We start from the raw sequence: 20,000 nt of genomic DNA on the forward strand, positions 1-20,000 counted from the left end.
GCCGCATCTACTCACATACTGTCTCTGTAACTGTCATGCAGAACGCGCAGGATCAAGACGCCGTGGATAAAGTGATGGGAGATCTGGATTCGAATAACGACGGCGAGGTTGACTTCACCGAGTTCATCATTCTCGTGGGTGCCTTGACTGTAGCCTGCAATGACTTCTTCCTGGAGTATCACAAGGACGGGACCAAGAAGAACACAAAGAAAGAGTAGAAATACTCTTTTCGTTTGCACGTGACCTCTGAACGATGCAGGAGGGAGTGATATGAAGACGATGCGGGAGAAGGAGAGGATATGCGTAAACTTCGCTCATCTAAATATCCATCTGATGATCACGCAAAATTCTTCATCCAACCATTTGCGTTATTTTAGATTAGTGGTAGGCCTATGCCATCGAGCTGAAGTGACCCCCATTCCAACTTGGTTAAGAATGAAAGTTTAGCGCGTGAATATTTCAAAATAACGGTCATTGTTCAATATGTGAATATTTGTGTCTTTCTATTCTTTCGTTTTTAACCTTTTTCCTGAAATATTCCTCCATATTAGAATAAACTTGACCTTTAAAAATCGTGGTATATTTTGATCAATTTCTTAAAGTTTCAGTTTTTATTTTTCCTTTCGATAAATCTATTCGGCATATTTATATGATTGATATGGCCTGTTGAAAGGTCGAAGAGAATTTTGCCGCATTTATTTTCGTCACAAAAACACTTTAAATATTTATCAGATTTACGGGCGGAGTGTTGACCACCAGATGGCAGTGTACAGACACCTGACACTGTTGAATTCGAAAGTCCCCAGGTCTCGGGTATCAGCTCAACTGCTCTATGGATTCTTGTTTTAGGTTTTTCTTTATATTTTAAATTAATTATTGAGGATAATAGTGTGATTATGAAACTAAATCGTGTGATCGTTTTAAGGGCCTTAAACCTAATGGCAGTTGCCGATTGTCTTTGCTCATTTCATTACATTCCGAGAGAATGTGAACAAATTCTTGCTTATTGTTCCCGTTAGAAAGTTGTTTAAAGCATGTAAGCTTGACTTCAGGACAAAGGAGTTTTATCCTTTAATCCTTTACCATTCCACTCTAAGATTCTCAATAGCACCTCTTTTAAGGAGCATTACTTTACAAGAACATGCATGCGTAGTGTGAAACATGACACGGTTTTCATACGTTTGCTCGATTACTAAAAGATACAAACACAAAGAGACCTTCATATCTGAACCTCTAAACTTTATTGAACTCAACCAGGTGTGGTGCAGGGTCAAGCGAGGATTGCATTGGGGAAGAGGGAGGGGGAGGGGTTTTAAAAAGGTTAGTATGTCTACAGCACAAAAGAGTGTGCACTGCTTTTGACCAACAGTCATACAGCTCTCTCCTGTGATTGGTCAGCTCCAGAGCCTGTTTCTCAAGCGACGATGTTCACGACTAAATCCCGGCATATGAAATACCACCACGTCAGCCATTTCAAACTCTAAATAGTATGGATAGGACAAAATAATACAGCAGCAATACCTGCAGTCACCCATCCAGTTGATTTTTTAAATCAATACCAAGGAAAGAACTGCACAGAGAAGGCAGTTAATTGTGTGAGAGGAGATGGACAGAATTGAAGCAGTGGAGAGAACCATGGGCATTTTCTACAAAGCAAAAATAAATAAATAAATCAACCAATAAAAATCACTAAGATAACTGGTTTACTTTTTTTTTTTTTTTCAAACAAGATTAACTCACACCATGCTAATTCTCTCCCCTCATTTTTTTCCTATCCAGACAATAAAATTAAGGTTACCTGTTCTCAACTGTAACCCTTGTCTGAATAGCAGCATCAGGTTGACTCAGCTTTGACTCATCTGGACTGACTCAATTTGACTCCACTTCCCCTTTCGGAACGAATTCCAAGTTAGTCAGCTACTTTATGAATCCTGCGTGGTAAAAGAGGTCCCTGGGTACTAGGGAACAACTTGTCAGTGTGGGTGAGGATGTGATGCGTATAAAAGACAGAAACCAGGAAGTAATGGTTCAGATACTACAGGAAGTAGCTGGAGAGCTCTCGCGGGAGAGCATTAGCAACAATCCTTAGGTAGCTATATTTAAATATTCTATACACTCATAGTAAACTTTTCTGTCATGTCAATTATGTCTTAAAGGGAGGAAAGAAAGACAGGAAGAGACAGCGGAAAAGGAGGGGATGAAAATAAAGACAGAGTTAAGGGGGGGGTAGTGTATACCTAATATGAACTGGGTATGACGTTAATGTTCTTTATGATGAGAGCGCATTGTTCCTCCACTTCCCAACTCAAACACACACACACACGCACACACACACACACCCCAAGAGATACATGAATATACCAGTAAACTTGTGCGCATAACACTCTCTCATTTATAACACATGGCAATGAACATGAGAATGAAACACAGTATGCTAAGAACTGGAGAGGAGAGGAGAGGAGAGGAGAGGAGAGGAGAGGAGAGGAGAGGGCAAAAAGAATAATAGGCGATGGAGGCATAAAAAGGGGTGGTGGTGGTGGGGGAGGGACTGTGCAACAATGTTTGAAATCCCACACGCTTATCACCGCGACAACAGAACCGAACATCAGTGCAGATGAGCGGTCGAGCTATTGTTTTTGCACCTTTAAGAACTAACTTCCTTTTTTCATATAGTCTCCGTGCAACGGCCATTTTGGCTCAACGTCCCTCAGTTTCTCCAGCAAACAGCCACCTAATCATCTCTTTGCCTGATCAGCTGAGCGCATACCTGACTCAACACTTCCATGCTACACGATAGCCATATCTAGCTAACTCCTCGATTTGTCACCAAACCAAGAACCCACGCTATCATTTTTACATGCAGTAATCATTTCCTTCTAGAAGCAACCATCAATCTCTCTCCCTCTCTCTCTCTCTCTCTCTAGTTTTATAATCTCCTGTTTTGTTTTGTTTTTTTCCCCTCGTCGTCTGAATGTGCAGGTCATAGTTAGAGTGGTACACTTAATAACACATTCTGGTTAATATAATTATACAATAATTGATTTCATCAAAACCTGCATTAACAGAGCTGTGGCCCCATATTTTCAAATAGAAATGACTGACAGCTAACAGTAATATGAATTATACTATAGCGTGATAAGATAAGACAAAGCACACTAAAACTGTTCTGTAGGAGTGGTGGAGATAGGATAATAATAACAACATATAACAGGCATTTAAAATCTCATTTTTGATTTGCCCACATAGTTACCAGTCAAAAGTCACTAGAGAAAGCTGTAAGCTGAGTAGCGTTTGAAGGGGGCAGGGTTTGTGTTGGTGGCTCAACATAGCGGGGTCTGCCTGCACGAGAAGAGCGTTTGATTGGCTGGCAGAGCAAAGTAAAACAAGTGTGTCCTGTCTCCCTGATTGGTTTGTGCAGTTTGTCTCTCAAAGGGAGGAGAGAGGGGACTGGGTGAGAAGCTTCCTTCTTCCTGACCGAAAAAGTCTCTCTGAGAACATGGCCTATTTTGTTGTTGTTAAAAGATCCAAAAAAGAGTTTGTATAAACCTAGCAGATTACAGCTGAATATCAGTCCCGAGTCACATACTGAGAAATTCCCCTCACCCTGGGCAGGCCCTCTCTCCGCCCTTTGTCCTCTCAACGCCATTGGTGGCGGGTAATGTCCGTCGGTGTGTAGGGGGCCCGTGATTGGTCAGCCAGGAGTGTTGGTGAGAGTCTTGGCGGTGTAGTTTTGGAACAGAGGCTGCAGGAACATTCCAACCGTTCCAAAGACACAAACAAACACGAAGATCCACAGGAAGAGGCGATCGATCACCATGGCAACGTACTTCCAATCTTCACTCACCTGTGAAAGAAGCAGAGACATAAAATGATGAAGAGGAGTGGGTGGAAAGGTTGATGGAAGGACACAAAGATGAGTGAAAGCAGAAGGAGAGGAGGACAGAGAATATTGAAGAGGGGAGGGATGGATGTAGAGACGGATTACGGAGAGATGAGAGAGAAATGATGAGAGTAAGAAACGATGGGCAGTTATGTCAGTGAGTCAGATGAAGATCGAGAGGGTTGTATTGAAGGGAGGAAAAAAACATAAGGGTGAGGGAGGGGGGAGGGAACAGGAGAAAGAGAGAGAGAGAGAGAGAGAGAGAGAGAGAGAGAGAGAGAAAGAAGAAGGGGTGAAGGAAAAGGTTAATGTGCACAGAGACTCCATTCCAGCACAGTGCTCTGATGAGGCGAGACACAAGAGGGGCTTACACCACAACCACGGCAATGGCAACGAGGAGGTCGGCATGGAGACGACCCGTTGCCATGGGGACGAGGCTGTGAGCATGTCAAGATGATGGACGGAATAGCTGAGAACTCTTCATTTCCTCTGAGGAAAGCCTCTTGTTCCCATACTCAATGAAATAAATATATCGCAATCAGTTCCTCGAAAATCTCCACGAACAACCCAGCCTCGCTAGCCAAAACAATTCACAATAGGGCACACGTTTAGAAAAAAATAAGTAACTCAAATTTCTTCTTGCTCTTTTTCAACTGACAACCAACTGCCAACATATCCTTAACGCGTTCCAGTGTTAATAAAAATGGACACTCCTCAGAGTAAATTAAATTACCAAAACCCTGGACAGCAGATTGTCTCACTGAAGGTGCTCACAGATACAAAATAACTTGGGAATGACCGCTGCGCACCCTCAGGAGACTCAACACTGCAATGCTAACACACTTTCCGTACGCCGTCTTAAATCGTTTGTCGAATCAAGCCTTGGCTATCACAAAACCAGACTGTTCTTTTCTCTATCTGTAGCCCTACAAATCTGACAACCCATCGTAACATAGCTGTCACTGCGCACCTCACTGATGAAACGCATACACACATACAGTTACACACACACATACACACACACACACATTTTATATTATAGAGCACATGTTCTCCACTCTTTAATGCTTTAAGACTGGCTGTCACAGCCTCTGTGTCAAAGCTCACAGCATGCAGAACTACAAGCGTGAATATTCATGAGCTCTCGTCTGTTCAGGCGGCTGTTAAAACTCGGCATCGTTCTGGCCGCGGACACGTTACTGCGACACTCGTGCCAGCGCGCTTTCTCCGAAAGAGAGACGGAAAACAATGCCGCCGAAACGTGGCATTTGGAAATGGGAAATGACACGTTCTTGGGCTAAGCTTTACCGCGGTAATCTCTCAGCGCCGTTGCCACAGACGCCAAAGGGCTGAGCGATATTATTATCGCCGAAATTATTATATGGTATGTGGCCAAGCCCTCGGAGGCATTTTAACGATGATCATATGACACTGTTTGGGGGGGGGGGGGCTTGTTTCACGGCGTGATGGAGGAGTGTGAATGACATACTGCAGATAGAGGCCGCGTGTTCACTGCACAATAAAAAAAAATAATAAAACCGGTCGACCTCTATTTCACCTTTACTGTCCGGCCTCTACTCCGCTGCCGGGACACCGAGGCCTTGTCGGTAATAGAGAAAGGTCTGAAGGCCACCATCCTACTGACCATGTCAGTTTGTTATTAACAAATGATATTGTCTCGTTATCTCCTCTACAAAATGGGATCTGTGGTTTATGAGAGGAAATCAATATCATTGTGCTCTCTCTTGCCAGTAATTTAAGAAAAAAACTATTATAACAATAATGATTGAAAAGATATACAAACTAATTATGACTTTGTGTGGTCTGTGGATAACATCTATATGTGTAGGGTTTATTTGTTTGTTTGGCTTTTTTTGTTACAAGGAGAAATTAAATCCATTTGATTTGGCAGTTCTCAATTTTAATATCATCTCTAGTTCATAAATTAAATTTGGAATGGGATCGTTTATCATTGAGATTCATATGGGTTACAGATGCCAGAGCACTTTCAGAACCAGGTTCCCACTGAAATGAAAACCTTCATGCATATTAACATCTGCAATCACAATCAGTGTTTCTCAATTACTTATGTGTTGGTCATCTCTCTCTCTCTCTCTCTCTCTCTCTCTCTCTCTCTCTCTCTCTCACACACACACACACAGAGAAAATTATACTGTGTTCATATCCTTACGGCATAAAAATTAATAAAACGCAGAGAGCCCAGTACCCGTAATGGGAATCTGTCTGTGATTAAGCGATTGTGACTGTGATCGATCACTTTGTGACTGTGATTGATTTGTAGATTGCTTCAGACATTTGCTACTGACGCTAACATTGTTTCAGTTATGTGAACACTTACGCATTTTCATGACTCCCTGTGTAACTAGCAGTAGCGATATTAAAATACAGTAGGATATAAAATATTTATGTGCGTAGATAAATAAATGAGCGTAATATTCCGCCTCACTTGGAAGTCGCTTTGCATAAAAGCGTGTGCTAAATGAATAAACGTAAATGTGAATGTAACGTGAATGTGATATGAATAAATGCATATGAAATATGGGTATTCATAAACATGTTTGACTTACGCTGCGATCATCATCCTCGCTTTTCATGTGGTTGGCGATAAATCGAACTCCATCCACCGCCTCCTCGAACCCGGGACAGGCTTGACTCAGCAGCGCCTGCGTGAGGACTGGACCCTGCTGCTTCCTCGGGGGGAGGGCAGAGCTCTGCACGGAGCCCGCCTCCCTCTGCCCCTCCCTCGCCCCCTCTCTCAATCCGTTCAGCCCGTCCGTGGACCCCGCCCCGCCTCCGCCGAGCTCTCCCCCGAACTGCTTCACGGAGGCGCGGTTCACGTAGCACGTGCACGCCTCGCCCCCCGTCTCCGCCTTGTTGCCCGCGGAAACGCTTAGGCCCAGCCCGGCCATGAGCCCCGCCGCGGCGCCCCCCCTCCCGCCTTCGCGGCGTTCGTTTTCGCGGCGGCGCTGGCGAAGCCGTTGACGCTGGCTGCTGTTTCGCGGCTGCCGCATGAAGAGCAGGGCCGGAAGTTTATTGAGAAACACCAGCTTCACCCACGGGGGCATAGTGTGCGTGGTCGGAGAACGATGATGAACGTTCAACACGCAAACGCTGGTCACTATTGAGAAGGTCACGAGAACCATGGTAAACATCAGATACTTCCCCACGAGGGGTACATCCAGAGAGGTGGGGGGAACAATTTTGGAGATCAGGAGGAGAAAAACAGTGAGAGCCAGGAGGACCGAGATACAAAGAGTCATCTTCTCTCCGCAGTCCGAGGGCAGGTAGAAAACGAGAATAGCCAGAGAGGTGATGAGCACACAGGGGATAATTAAGTTGATGGTGTAGAAGAGCGGCTTTCGACGGATGATGAAGTCGTAGGTGATGTCGACGTAGGTGGGGTCCGACGGGTTCTCGTTGCGTCTGCCCGGAAGGGCGATGATGTCCCACTCTCCGCTGGGTGTGAAGTCGTCCATGCTGGCCACATCCGTCCGGAGGACCAGGTCCACTTCGGTCCGGTCGTACGTCCAAGAGCGGAACGTGAGTGTGCAGTTCTGCTGGTCAAACGGGAAGTGCTTCACCTCAATCTTACACGCGCTCTTGTAGATCGCCGGGGGCAACCAGAATACGCTGCCATCGTAGGAGACCACAGCGTTGGAGTAGAAAGACACCTCATACATGCCATCAGCACTGAGAGAGAGAGAGAGAGAGAGAGAGAGAGATTTTTTATTAAGCTGATTAGGGACCCTTACATGTTGTTCAGTGAGATGTGTCCGAACTTGTTTTCTTTGAGGGAGAAATTTTAGGTGGAAATACCATTGGCAGATGTTCAAATGTTTGCTCTTCATAAGCAATATGCATATCTTACTCCTCTATGCAACAGAAACCAAATGGAAGGAAGAGAAGAGAAGAGAAGAGAAGAGAAGAGAAGAGAAGAGAAGAGAAGAGAAGAGAAGAGAAGAGAACAGAAGAGAAGAGAACAGAAGAGAAGAGAAGAGAAGATGACCTGAAACAACACAACACGACACAACACAAATGAGCGCAGAAAGGGGAACAGAATAGTGTTGGTTCACACTGGGACATGGAATATAATATGATAATCTAGGGTCACTTTGTGTGTGTGTGTGTGTGTGTGTGTGTGTGTGTGTGTGTGTGTGTTTGTGGGTGGGTGGGTGAGTGTCAAGTCTGTCATTGATGGATTAGCGGACACACACATATGCACTGAGCTGAGACTCAGAGAGAGTGGGTGTAATGTGATAATTAGGTTAACTGTGGACTGAGCATCAAGAACTCCTGCCTAGTAGACCACTAAGAGTCAAGAGAGAGAAAGAGAGAGAGAGAGACAGACAGACAGAAGGAGTTAAAGAGAAACTCACACCAAGGTCTAGTAAGGTGACCCTTACTTATCACAGCAGAAGTAATGAGACCACAGACTCACATCCACACACACACACTCTCCCCCTAGACACACACACCACCTGTGTCACTCACTACGCTTAATGAAATGGAGGAGGGATACATAGACAGAAAGAGAGAGAGAGAGAGAGGGAGAGAGAGAGAGAGAGCTGAAGAAGAGAGTGTGTGCAATAAAATAGGACATGGAACAGAAGAAAAGAAGCAGACTGAAATAGTAAAGTAGGCCATGCATGGCATTTAAAAACCATTAAAGCATCTGTAGTCTCCAACTGTGCTGCTAAAGAGGTGCTCACACTCTTTCAGATACAATGTCTCTTTTACTGTAACTTTTCTCTCTATTATCAGTTCAGCTCTGACCTCTACCCCTCCCCCCCCCCCTCTCTCTTTGTCTCTCTCTCTCTTACTCTCTCCTTCTCTCTCTCTCTCTCTCTCTCTCTTGGTCTCTCTCTCTCTCTTTCTCTCTCTCTCTCTCTGTCTCTCTCTCTCTCTTTGTCTATCTCCCTCTGTCTCTGTCTCTGTCTCTGTCTCTGTCTCTGTCTCTCTCTCTCTCTCTCTCTCTCTCTCTTTCTCTCTCTCTCTGTCTCCCTCTCTTTCTCTCTCTCTTTCTCTTTCTCTCTCTCTCTCTCTTTGCAGTAGCGCTTAAGGGACTCACTTGTTGTAAAGAACGACGTCAGGAAGCCAGATGTGTTTGGACGGCAGTCTGACCTTCTTCATACCGTCAAACTCCTCGGGGATCCACGTCAAACGGTAGTCCTGCCACTCCTGAACACAGCCAATCACAATCCATCGAAACACTTTCATGACCAATCATGGCACACACGTGCACACAAGGTAAAACGACCCAATTACAACACACAGGGGTTGACTTGTGTCTCTACGGAATTGTTCTCCGACGATCAGAATGATTTACAAAGTTAAAACAGATGTCGGCATGTCCGTTTTAATACACCTCGACCTGTAAAGCGTAACTACGGCAACACACAGCTGCAACATTGACACATTTAAAATAACTCGTTTGATGCTGTTTCTCCTAGATATGATGATGATGGTGATGTCTCATTTCATTCCATTAGCCACAGTAATTATCAAATGAGTTTCAACTTTGGGGGAGTGGGGAGATGGGGGGAGGGGGGGTTATGATAAATCTACCCACTAATGATAGTAATTTAATATAAGCCATGTTGAGTTTTGCCCAGGAAATGACCATTAATGTGATTACATTTCAGCATTTCAGCACTCAACACCCCAACCACCAACCTACACACAACACACACACACACACGCACGCACACACACACAGCCACACACACACACACACACACAGGAGGGCATACCCACACTCCCACACTCTTAAAGTTAAAAACGAGATGGGGGGGGGGGGGGGGGGGGTAAAGTCTATGTTTTATATATTTGCTAGCAGAACGGCTGTGCGGCTAATCTTTCTCCACGGGGTGCGTTTTTCTTTTTTTCTTTTTTTTTTTATGTGTGTGATGACTGCAGCGGTCACTTTTGCCCGGTGAAGTTTATAGCTATGTCGACCGCGAACACACTTTGATTCAACTCGGCGCTGGTTTACCGCCATGAAACCGTACAGGAGCCACAGTCTCCTCTGAGAATTTCTCACAGACTTTATTACTTTAGTCTACGCGACCGGAGGGGCTGCTTGCTAACTTAGGTGGACATTTTATTGAAGGCGTAATGCTATGCTATACTGAGGACACTTCCTTAAAGTGAGATTGGATCACGGTTACTGTCCGTGCTGGTAGAAAAAAAAATTGTATAGGTATTGTCGAATAAAAGATGTTGTTGTTAACGGTAAAACTAAAGTGTGAAAGTGTCTTCTTTGTTGTTGTTGTTTGTTTGTTTGTCTGTCTGTCTGTTTGTTTGTTTGTTTGTTTTGTTAGGATTAGGTTCGGGTTAGGTTTTTCATCTTTACTTATTTTTTTTTAATGGAAGTCAATTGAGGAGCTCCGAAATGTAGCATACAAGAGTTTTTTTTTTGTTTGTTTGTCTGCGTTTGTTTTTATTATTATTTGTTTTGTCTGACGAGGGAGGACAGATCTTCTTGTTGTACGATGATAAGTGCTACCGACTTGCCTGGACAGTCAGATTAATATAGATGTCCCCTCTGCTTCGTATGCTCTGCTGGTCTCCTGCAATTAATTAGGAACATGCCATGTCTGTCCGCACGCGCGCGCGTGTGTGTGTGTGAGAGAGAGAGAGAGTAAGAGAGGGAGAAAACAGGAAGTGAGGTATAGGAAGAGGGTTTGAGACGAGTGGCGACAGACCTGAGTAAGCCAGACGTTGGTCGTCATAATTTGCTCTCTTTCATGCTGCGAAAAAAAAAAACACAGAGGAAAAACACTCTATTAATATTTTTTCAACCCACACAACCACCACCTGAAAACAACAACAACAACAACAACAACAACAACTACAGTTATGCAGTTCAGTATGAAACAAGGGATGTTTCAGGATGATGAAGCAATAACAATAAAATATCAACCCAACCGGGGTAGATTATCAATAAAATACTTGAAAAAGGTCAATAAAATGTTTTCATGAGGCTGGTTCAATACAGATACAATAATGACTCCACAGCAGAAAAGAGAAGCTTTAGCCACAGTTTAGGAGATCGGTGTTCCCGAAATCCGCCTAATTATTCCTCCTGTTATTGATCTGCAATACCCCACCCCCCAACCACCCCCACGTGTAATGGCCCTTTTATGGACTTCACATACTCTAACTGCAGGGCTGACCGATTCCGTAGAGGGGAAATACACAACGCTGCCACAAGTAAAGGCTTCAGCTAAAATTTACAAATCTGTTGATTCACACTGTGCTACTCTACTCAGGAAGAGGAAGTGTGTGTGAACAGCTAACAGCAGTGGGTGATTTAGTATGGAGCGGAACATGAGCCAATGAATCATGGGAAAGCTAGTAATCCCATTGGAGTCGTGCTATGGATTATAACTACAGAATACAAATATTTTATTACAGAGCTTAAAGCTAAGATGCAGAATAAAACACTACCCGGGAATTCAAAGACACAAAACGATTTAAACAATGCAACGCAACACAACACTACACAACATAACACAACCCAATGCAACACAACATAGCATAGCACAACACAACACAACACAACGCAACGGAACACAACGCAACACAACACAATGCAACGCAACACAAAACAACACAACAGGGCACAGCTGAGCTGAGGAGCAGCTGGTAATGAAAGATAAGACATTGCGTCAGTCTATCTGCCTTAAAGTACACTCTGGGCAATTCAAGATTTACTGATATGAATAAATGTTGTTATGAAGAAATAGCTAAAATATGTGTCATATACTGTGGGTTCTTTATTTGTTGTGGGAAGGCGTTGAAAGTCAACATAACCTTTGTTTATTGAAATAAAACTTAACAGTTGGAAATATATTTTATCCAGTTTTTTTTTTTTTTTTTTTTTGTAATGAGCAGCCTAGTTTTTTAAAGACCTTATTTACACTTGACATTTTGATACGAGTTTGTCGCCCAAACAAGTCTGGATACATTAACTGTCCGTCTGAGCCAGACCAGGGCTTGAGGTACCTAGGTTCCTATTACATTTTCATTTCTGGGAAATCTGAATACAGGCACAAACCACATCATAAAACACACACATACACACACACACACACACACAATCTCCCTTTTTGTCTCCTAAATCGTACCAACAAGTGATTAAATTCCTGAAAAGGAGATTTTTCTAGCTAGCTGACAGTGACAGATTATGCAGTTCCCAGGAGACGTGGTGCTATTTGGCATGGCCGTCGGACAGGGGTTTTTACTGAGGGCGCCAACGTAGACCCACAGACTTATGCTTCTGTCTCTTCATTAATGCATGTCTAATGTGGACCCTACCCTAAATATTCAACATGCAGAGCAATATATATATTGTGCATATACAATATATAGTGTACTGTGTTGTGTATTCTCATCTAAAAAGAAAAAAAAAAAGGAAAAGAAGCGCGTGAAAAATAAAGTTCTTCTCATCATTTACATATCGGAAACACTGCTCCAAAGATTTCGTGGGAACACGAAATCCGAGCACAGCTCTGGTCACATGCTTGAAATGACAGGTGTAACTTGGTCCCAGGTATGCGAACGTTTAATGTTTCTGGAATGTTCTTGGGAACTGCGCCCCGTTGCGTCATTTTGTGACAGGTCCTCCCCATCACACGCAGGAGGTCAAAACGGTGACTTCCTGAATATCGGGCCATGTTTCTCCCTTTTCAATGCTAACTCTCAAATCACCGACTTGACATTTTCTTTTTCTCTGATTTCTACCGTCACCAGATTTGATTGTGGAAAGCGTTGAATTCACCGAATTGCATTCAGTTCATAAGTTTGAATGTAAACTGAACTGTCACATTCCATGAGAGAAACTTCAATTTGAACGACATGACGGGAAGCGCATTTAATTCAGCGTATATCACACGAGTCCCCCGTAGCACGCACCCCTATCCCCACCCTCCCACCCCCTCCCCCGCCCCCAATCAATTTGACAGATAGCTTAGAGCCAGAGGGCCAGATGCCAGATGAAAATCAATTTACGAATTCTGAGTTTAGCACAACTCTGGTTCTAACAGGACTTGATGAGTCAAAGCAGTACGACAGAACATTAATTCTAATGTTATCTGGAGTTGCTCTCACTTGTCCAATTGATTAAAATTTTGTTGTCAAGAGAGTTTGAGCGCGGCTGGGTCTATTAGGGTCAGGTTTGCGGGAGTACGGACATGAGCAAATTTGAACTGTATGCTGTGCTTAACGAATATGGACAATTTTATGTAAAAGTGGGTATGAAGCATTTTTTCATCATTAAAAACAAACTTCGGAAACGGGCGCGGTCTTACTCACCACGCTGATGAGCTGAGCCAATGAGACCATCAGCTGTACCGTCACCAGCTCCGAGCCATTGGTCGCCGGACGGATCAGTTTGTTGTAGTGGGCGGGGTTAAGTAGATGCTCCACCAGCCGTTCCTCGGTGTCAGCCCCCAGGCTGCCTTTGAAAGACAGGTGATTGGATAGTCTAATCAGTTAAATATAACTCTCCTATTCATTTTCTATTTCATAAAAGTTCAAGAGGTCAAATCAGCAGTTGGTGAGTCATCTTGGATTCAACCTGAATATTAATAACGGGTAATTGAATAGGGTTAATTATCATGTCAAAACAGTATAAAAATACATATTGCTGTTTCCACTTATTTAACAACATATGTACTGTTCTTAAGCATGTTCAGAAAATAGGAATTATTTTGAAAAAAAAAAAACAAAAAAAAAAACCCCTCTCATAGGCAGCTCAAGTCTTAATTACACATCGCAGAAACTTGACATCCACAACATACGATAGACGCACAGCTGTAGTATACATGACATTATGACCAAATCTTTCTTTCTTTCTTTCTGTCTTTCTTTCTTTCTTTCTTTCTTTCACCTCCGAACCCATAGACATTTCTTCTGTGTCCGTTTACCTATAGTATGAAATATATATATATATGTGAGAACACTTCGGTCTTTTTTTAGTCTTTTCTTTTCTCTCCCTCCCTTCTGCTGAACCTCCTCTGTGTTTTGTGTCAGTTTTGTATCAAACTGCTTTAGTCTGGGCTGTCTGTATAAGCCAGTGGATAAATGCGCAGAGTCACACAGGGAAAACCTTAGGAGAGAGGAACTGTCCCTCTCCTCTCTTTCACTCCCACCATTTCTCTCTCTTCTGCTCTCTCGCTCTCGCTCTCTCTCTCTCTCTCTCTCTCTCTCTCTCTCTCTCTCTCTCTCTCTCTGCTCAGTGGGCAGGAAAAATGGCCTTACACAGTGGATCAATGAAGACTCTAATCACACACCATAAACTCTACCCTCCTGTAACCCCCCCCTCACTCTCTCTCTTTCTCTCTTTCTCTCTCTCCCTCTCTCTCTCTCTCTCTCTCCCCATCTCTATCTCCTTGTGACAGCCTGTGTTCAGTTTTTCCAGTATCCTCCCAATGACTATATGCCATCAATATTACCTAATCCTGTCAACCTTTTATGGGAAGGGCTCTATGTGTATGCATTTGTATGTTTGTGTGCGTGTGTGTGTGTGTGTGTGTGCGTGTGTGTGTGCGTGTGCGTGTGTGTGTGTGTGCGTGCATGTGCGTGCAAACACATTGGTGTGGGCGCCTGCATGCATGGCTGAGAATGCTCTGAGCCAAACAGAGAGCAAAGACCTCTCAAAGCAGAGATACATCACAGCAGGAGCTAACACAGCGGATGAACCTACGACGCTGTAATGCCTCCTGCCGCCTCTCTTACTATCTCTCTCTGACTCATTCTTCACTCAATATCTCTCTCCTCTTCTCCTTGTCTCTCATCCACTGCCCTTTAATGTGTGTCTCCATGTCTCCTTTCTCCTTCCCTCCCTCTCTCACTCTCACCCTCACTCTTCACTCTCTCTCTCTCTCTCTAAGTGTGTTGTGTTGTTTTACTGAGCAAAGTTATATTCAGAGTAGGAAGCATTTGAATAAGTCAACAAATCTCTCTCTCTCTCTCTCTCTCTCTCTCTCTGTGTCTGTCTGTGTGTTTACTGTGCTATATAAAGCTGGCATTAAGTTGCTGTCTTCCTGGACTCTGTGCTAAGTGGTTGTAATGCCTCCTTTCGCCTGAGCCTATGTTTGGCTGTTTCTCGTGCAAATACTGTAAACTTAATGCAACCCCATGAATAATTCAGTACTGTCCCCCCCCCCCATTAGCCCTCTGTGTATCTTCATGAGATTCACATGGATGTGCAAACACACACACACACACACACACACAGACAATACAGACATAATGAACAAAGATAAACAAAAAGGAAAATGACGGGCTAGTAAAAAAAAAGGGAACAAAGCAGATTTTTCACACGTATGCTTCGTACGCTCGTCAGGCTTAAACGCTCATTGTTTAATATCGCCGCGGAAGCGCGACGCCTGCCAACACGAGCACTCTCACACACACTCTTTCAACACGAGCACTCTCACACACTCTCTCTCGGTGTCTCCGAGGCCAAAAAACTGTGCGAGCGCCATGAAAGACGATGCAAATGAAACGTAAGATCATTCGGGGTGTGAAAAAAAAAATGCTTATTCATATTTATTCAGCCTTCACTCCAAAGGCGTGTTTTTACGATTTTCTTTGCACGCGTGTAGACATTCAGACGCGCGTAAGCGCGCGCGCGCATAGGCGTTCAGAGATAACGGAACACGGTGATGCAGCAAGTAAAATAGATGGGACAGGGAGAAAAAGGAGGGAAGGTAACCTTTCTTTTTTTTTTTTTTGGCTGCCACAGGAACCTTTTATGCTGAAAAATTTTTAAATCAATCAAGAGAAGCACACACAGAGGGAGATAAAATGGCCGGTGAGCTTTAGTCAGGCATTTGGCGCTGACAGTATTGATTGCGGATAAAGCTCGGTCATAATGGTGAAAGCTTCCAAAAAAAACACGACGTCCAAACGCCCCCGGGGCCCTTCAGGGACCTATTGGGTTTCTGTGTTCGAGAACTCTGGACTTTACCAGAACATTAAAACAGAGTCCTTCCGAGCTTAGTCTGTCTGTATTTTCCATTCGTTTCAACTAATTCTTTTACGTAACGTTACAGCACCGTTCATCTCTGTGTTTAATTCTCAAATTCTTAAACTCTTGGTTTGATTAACCGACCCCTTTAAAAGAAGATTGTTAAATTCTTTGAGTGTTAACGCAAGGTTCTTTGAATCCCCTGCTGGAAAGTCTAAAATAATTCACCTTGATTCGGCCTACTGAATTTTCTGATGGTCCCATCTCAACAGAATTCTGTCTGGTCTTTTGATTCTTTGAATTTTTCAGTTCTCCCAGTTTCAGGGAGAAAGCATTCTAAAACCTACGCTGATCAATGGTTCTTCGGCTCAACGGTTTCCAGACTCTGTAGAACATCCAAACGGTGTTTGTCTTAAGGCTGAGATATGAATAGACCGGTGACCTGGCCGCCCGCTTCGGTTTGTCCGGTCTGGGCTTGTCTGTCGGCGTAAACAACGTTGGCTCAGCTCGGCAAGGGCCTCCGTGTGCCAGCTCTCTCGGGGAATATTCACGTTGGCCTTGTTTGTCAGTGGTGAAGTCAATTCATCTTTTCTAATTATTTTTTGTTCTTCACACAGAATGTTTGGTATCTAGGTTGGGGGGGGGGGGTTAGGAGTGTGTGTGTGTGTGTGTGTGTGTGTGTGTGTGTGTGTGTGTGTGTGTGCGGGGGTGGTTCCTGAAAGTGATAAAAATGAGGAAAGAACACTGCGTAATACAGGACAGGCTGATATAATATTTCAATCAGAACTCACTGTCGTTTTCCGTGGTCTGTGCTCTTAAACACGGGTAATGATCTTTCACTCACAGTAGGTGCTTTACTCTGTGGGAAGTCCAGTCCTGTACTGTTCTGTTCTCTTTCAGCTTAACTTCACTGAGTGTGTGTATATGTGTGTCTAAGTATTTATGTAACCTGTGTATGTGTGTGTGTGAGCGTGCGTGTGTGCGGGTGTGTGTGTGTGTGTGTGTGTGAAGAATCCTATTAAACCTTTTATTTTATGGGCTAACAATACGCCACAATGCTGAATAGAATACATTCATTTGTAATCATGAGCTTGTACGGTTTTAAACACACTGTAAAATGTCATACCAACGTGTGCTTCTCTCAAATCCATTTTTTAGGAAAGAACAGAAACATGTCAGGCTATCAGTCTAAAGTGAATTTGAACTAAAAACGATTTCCACACACACACACACAAAAATGCATTATCTAAATTAGGTTCAGTCCCATATCAAATCTAGCAGTCCCTTATCTGTACCTGTCCCTATCACTTCATTTCACCGGGAGAGAATAAACCTTTAAGACGATTTTTATAGAGTGAGTTTAGGAGTCATAGTAGGGTTTTCTGTCTTTTTTTTTTTCCACAGGCAGTCTGTAGTCTTGAGGTAAAGAGCTGAGTCATTTCCATAAACTCACTGAACTTCACTCTGCAAATCTACCAATTAACTCCTCCCTCACAAACGGCTAAACCCCCTCCGCTTCAAGCTCCTCTCCAGCAAGGCTTGAATTTTACCAGAAAAAAAAAAGAAAGAAAAAGAAAAAAAAACACCCTTCTCTTTCTGTCTGAATGCCATCGTCTCTCTCTCTCTCTCTCGCTCTCTCTCTCTCTCTCTCTCTGTGTCATGTATAGACCAGTTTTGATGATGAATAAGCACGTTATGTAAGGTATTTAACTTAATAGACACATGTGACGTTTGAAATTCACATTAGCGTGCAAAATGTGAAATGACAACGTTTTGATTTGAAACACCTGTAAAAACAAAAAAAAAAAGAGAGAACTTTCCAAAACCCTGACGAGCAAAGGCGATTTTTAAAAACAGTTCTACAAGTTTTGTAATCTAACCGGAGGCTGTGAGGACTTGTTTCAAAAGCACGTAGTACAGAAAATATAGTCCATGTTTGCCCTTAAAACATCAAATGAAAAAACTCATTACTGAATTGCATTTATTAATTGTTAAACTGATACAGCAACGAGCACTGCCATTTTATAATAACCTTTCCAGTTTGAAGTTACACACACACACACACACACACACACACACATTCATTCTATTGTATAAACCATCAGTTTACTTGCATTTTCTTGCTATTTCAATTTTTTAGCCTCACCCCAGAGTGTTCAGTTATTATTAGTAGTAGTAGTAGCAGTGGAGGTAGTAGTGGTAATAATAATAATAATAATAATAATAATAATAATAATAATAATGGTAATGATGATAATAATGCCATGTTTTAGGCTTCAGAGCCTGGGGAGATGTAGCAGTGAGAATGATGGGCAAATCTGTCCTTCAGTGTTAAATCTGGCCGCAAAAGTGTTTGATTTGATGCAGCAAACGATAGGAGCAAGGCCTGGGCACACAGCCTAAAACTTCTCCATTCTGTGGACAGGACCGTCCACAACCCAAAAAAGACACATCTGAGCATCTCAACACGACTCATCCGAAACCTCACCCGCGAGGGCGCACGGGTCAGAGTTTTCCGGAACAACTACCGGGAGTGAGAGACGAAGTGAGATGAGAGAAATATTCATTTGAACGCAAAACAAACAAAAGTGTGTGTTGACCATCAGATTCATGTAGGGGAAGATGGAAAAGGTTTTTTTTAAATCAGCTTTTGGTGGTATTGTGAATTTTCTGAGACTTCTGTATCCTCACACTGATAAACAAGGGATGGTGAGAACAGGCCTACCAAGCCTCTGCTGCTGCTGCAGAGAAAAGTGCTTAAATGTCCTTGAAAGTCCTTGCAGAGTCAGTGTGTGTGTGTGTGTGTGCGTGTGCGTGTGTGTGTGGTGTATATTTGAGTGAGTGAGTGTGTGTGAGAGAGATAGACAGGGTGAGGGAGAAAGGGTGTGTGTGTTTGTGTGTGTGTGTGTGTGCGTGTGAGGTGGAGAGTGTATGTGCACTGGTGTGTGTATAATCGTCGCTATATTTGGTGCAGAAGGTGACCTCAGTGCCCACTCCTATATTCACTGACTGCTTTTCGTTGACCTCTCCGTTTGTGTGTATGTGTGTGTGTGTGTGTGTATGAGTGGAGAGAAAGGATGAAAGAGAGAGAAGTTCAAGGAGGGTTTCATATAAGTGTTTTGTTAAATCTATTACTTGTCCATAAGGTTATTGTACCTTTCCTTAACAATGTGCACATGTCTGTGTGTGTGTGTGTGTGTATGCGTGTGTGTGTGTGTGTGCGCACGCACTAGGTGTGTGTGTGTGTGTGTGTGTCTGTGCATTCGAGTGTGTACATGTGCACGCCCCACTCTCCTTCAGCACATATCCATCCATCCATCCTTCCATCCATCCATCCTTTTCATCTCCTCCCTTCTCTATCATGATCACTACCACAGTAAACCTGATTAAAGCGATTGTGTTAGATTTACCAAGGCCCTGTCCCTTGTCCTTGGTATTCCTCTACGGCTCTCTCTCCGAGATACGATGCGACTGTGTTAGGGGATGGGTTTGATTGATTGGGATTCTGCCCGGGCGTAGGGAGGGCTCGACCCGCTCTGCCCCCCCGGCCCCCCCCCCATATTGATTTGTGTGACTGGATAAAGAGAAGCTGTAAGTCATTCTAAACAAGCCTCGTGTTTCTTATCGCTCCCACAGGGGCGCGAACCCCCGGATCCTCTGGACTCGGAGCCAAATTGGTGCTACTTAAACGAAGACGACGCAAACGGCGTCGAGGCCCAGCGCGGCCGGCGGGGGGGGGGGGGTCGCGGTCTGCTAACGTTAACTGCTGCTAAAGAGGAAGCAGATTTGCGCGTGTGTCAAAATCCCTCGTGTTCGTATTGATCTCTGTTTTGGCGGTTCTGTTTTTTTTTTTTTTTTTCTATTTTTTTTCCCCCTCAAATTGTCACAATGATAGTGTTTTGCAAAACAAAAAAAAAAGTATTTATTTATTTCTTTGCTTCGCGGGAATATTTAAGGGTAAAAGCGTTAAATTAGTTATAAAGGTGGAAGCTTATGTTTTTGTTATTACCTATGGGTAATACTGCTGTATAGAAATATGTATGAATGCGAGCGCATGTGCGGGTGCATGTTCATTCCGAGTAAATGCACAGAGTTTATTCAAGATGCCCAACAGGAAAAAAA

The 20,000-nt window shown here is 43.5% G+C and overlaps 2 protein-coding genes across 2 annotated transcripts in view; one reads left to right on the forward strand and one right to left on the reverse strand.

Annotated features, from left to right (window-relative positions):
- The window catches only part of s100t (S100 calcium binding protein T), a 489-nt gene extending 271 nt beyond the window's left edge, over positions 1-218 (forward strand). The window contains exon 2 of the mRNA XM_030783667.1: positions 42-218. Coding sequence (XP_030639527.1) covers positions 42-218 — 177 coding nt within the window. The remainder of the gene's footprint in view (positions 1-41) is intronic.
- Positions 219-3,691: 3,473 nt separating this feature from the next.
- The window catches only part of chrnb2 (cholinergic receptor, nicotinic, beta 2), an 18,951-nt gene continuing 2,642 nt past the window's right edge, over positions 3,692-20,000 (reverse strand). Inside the window, exons 2-6 of the mRNA XM_030783611.1 lie at positions 13,217-13,362; positions 10,606-10,650; positions 8,970-9,079; positions 6,469-7,591; positions 3,692-3,844 (exon numbers count right to left, since the gene is read on the reverse strand). Of these exons, the coding sequence (XP_030639471.1) occupies positions 3,692-3,844; positions 6,469-7,591; positions 8,970-9,079; positions 10,606-10,650; positions 13,217-13,362 (1,577 nt within the window). The remainder of the gene's footprint in view (positions 3,845-6,468; positions 7,592-8,969; positions 9,080-10,605; positions 10,651-13,216; positions 13,363-20,000) is intronic.

This window comes from Chanos chanos, chromosome 9, assembly GCF_902362185.1.
Source record: "Chanos chanos chromosome 9, fChaCha1.1, whole genome shotgun sequence".
Classification (NCBI taxonomy): domain Eukaryota; kingdom Metazoa; phylum Chordata; class Actinopteri; order Gonorynchiformes; family Chanidae; genus Chanos; species Chanos chanos.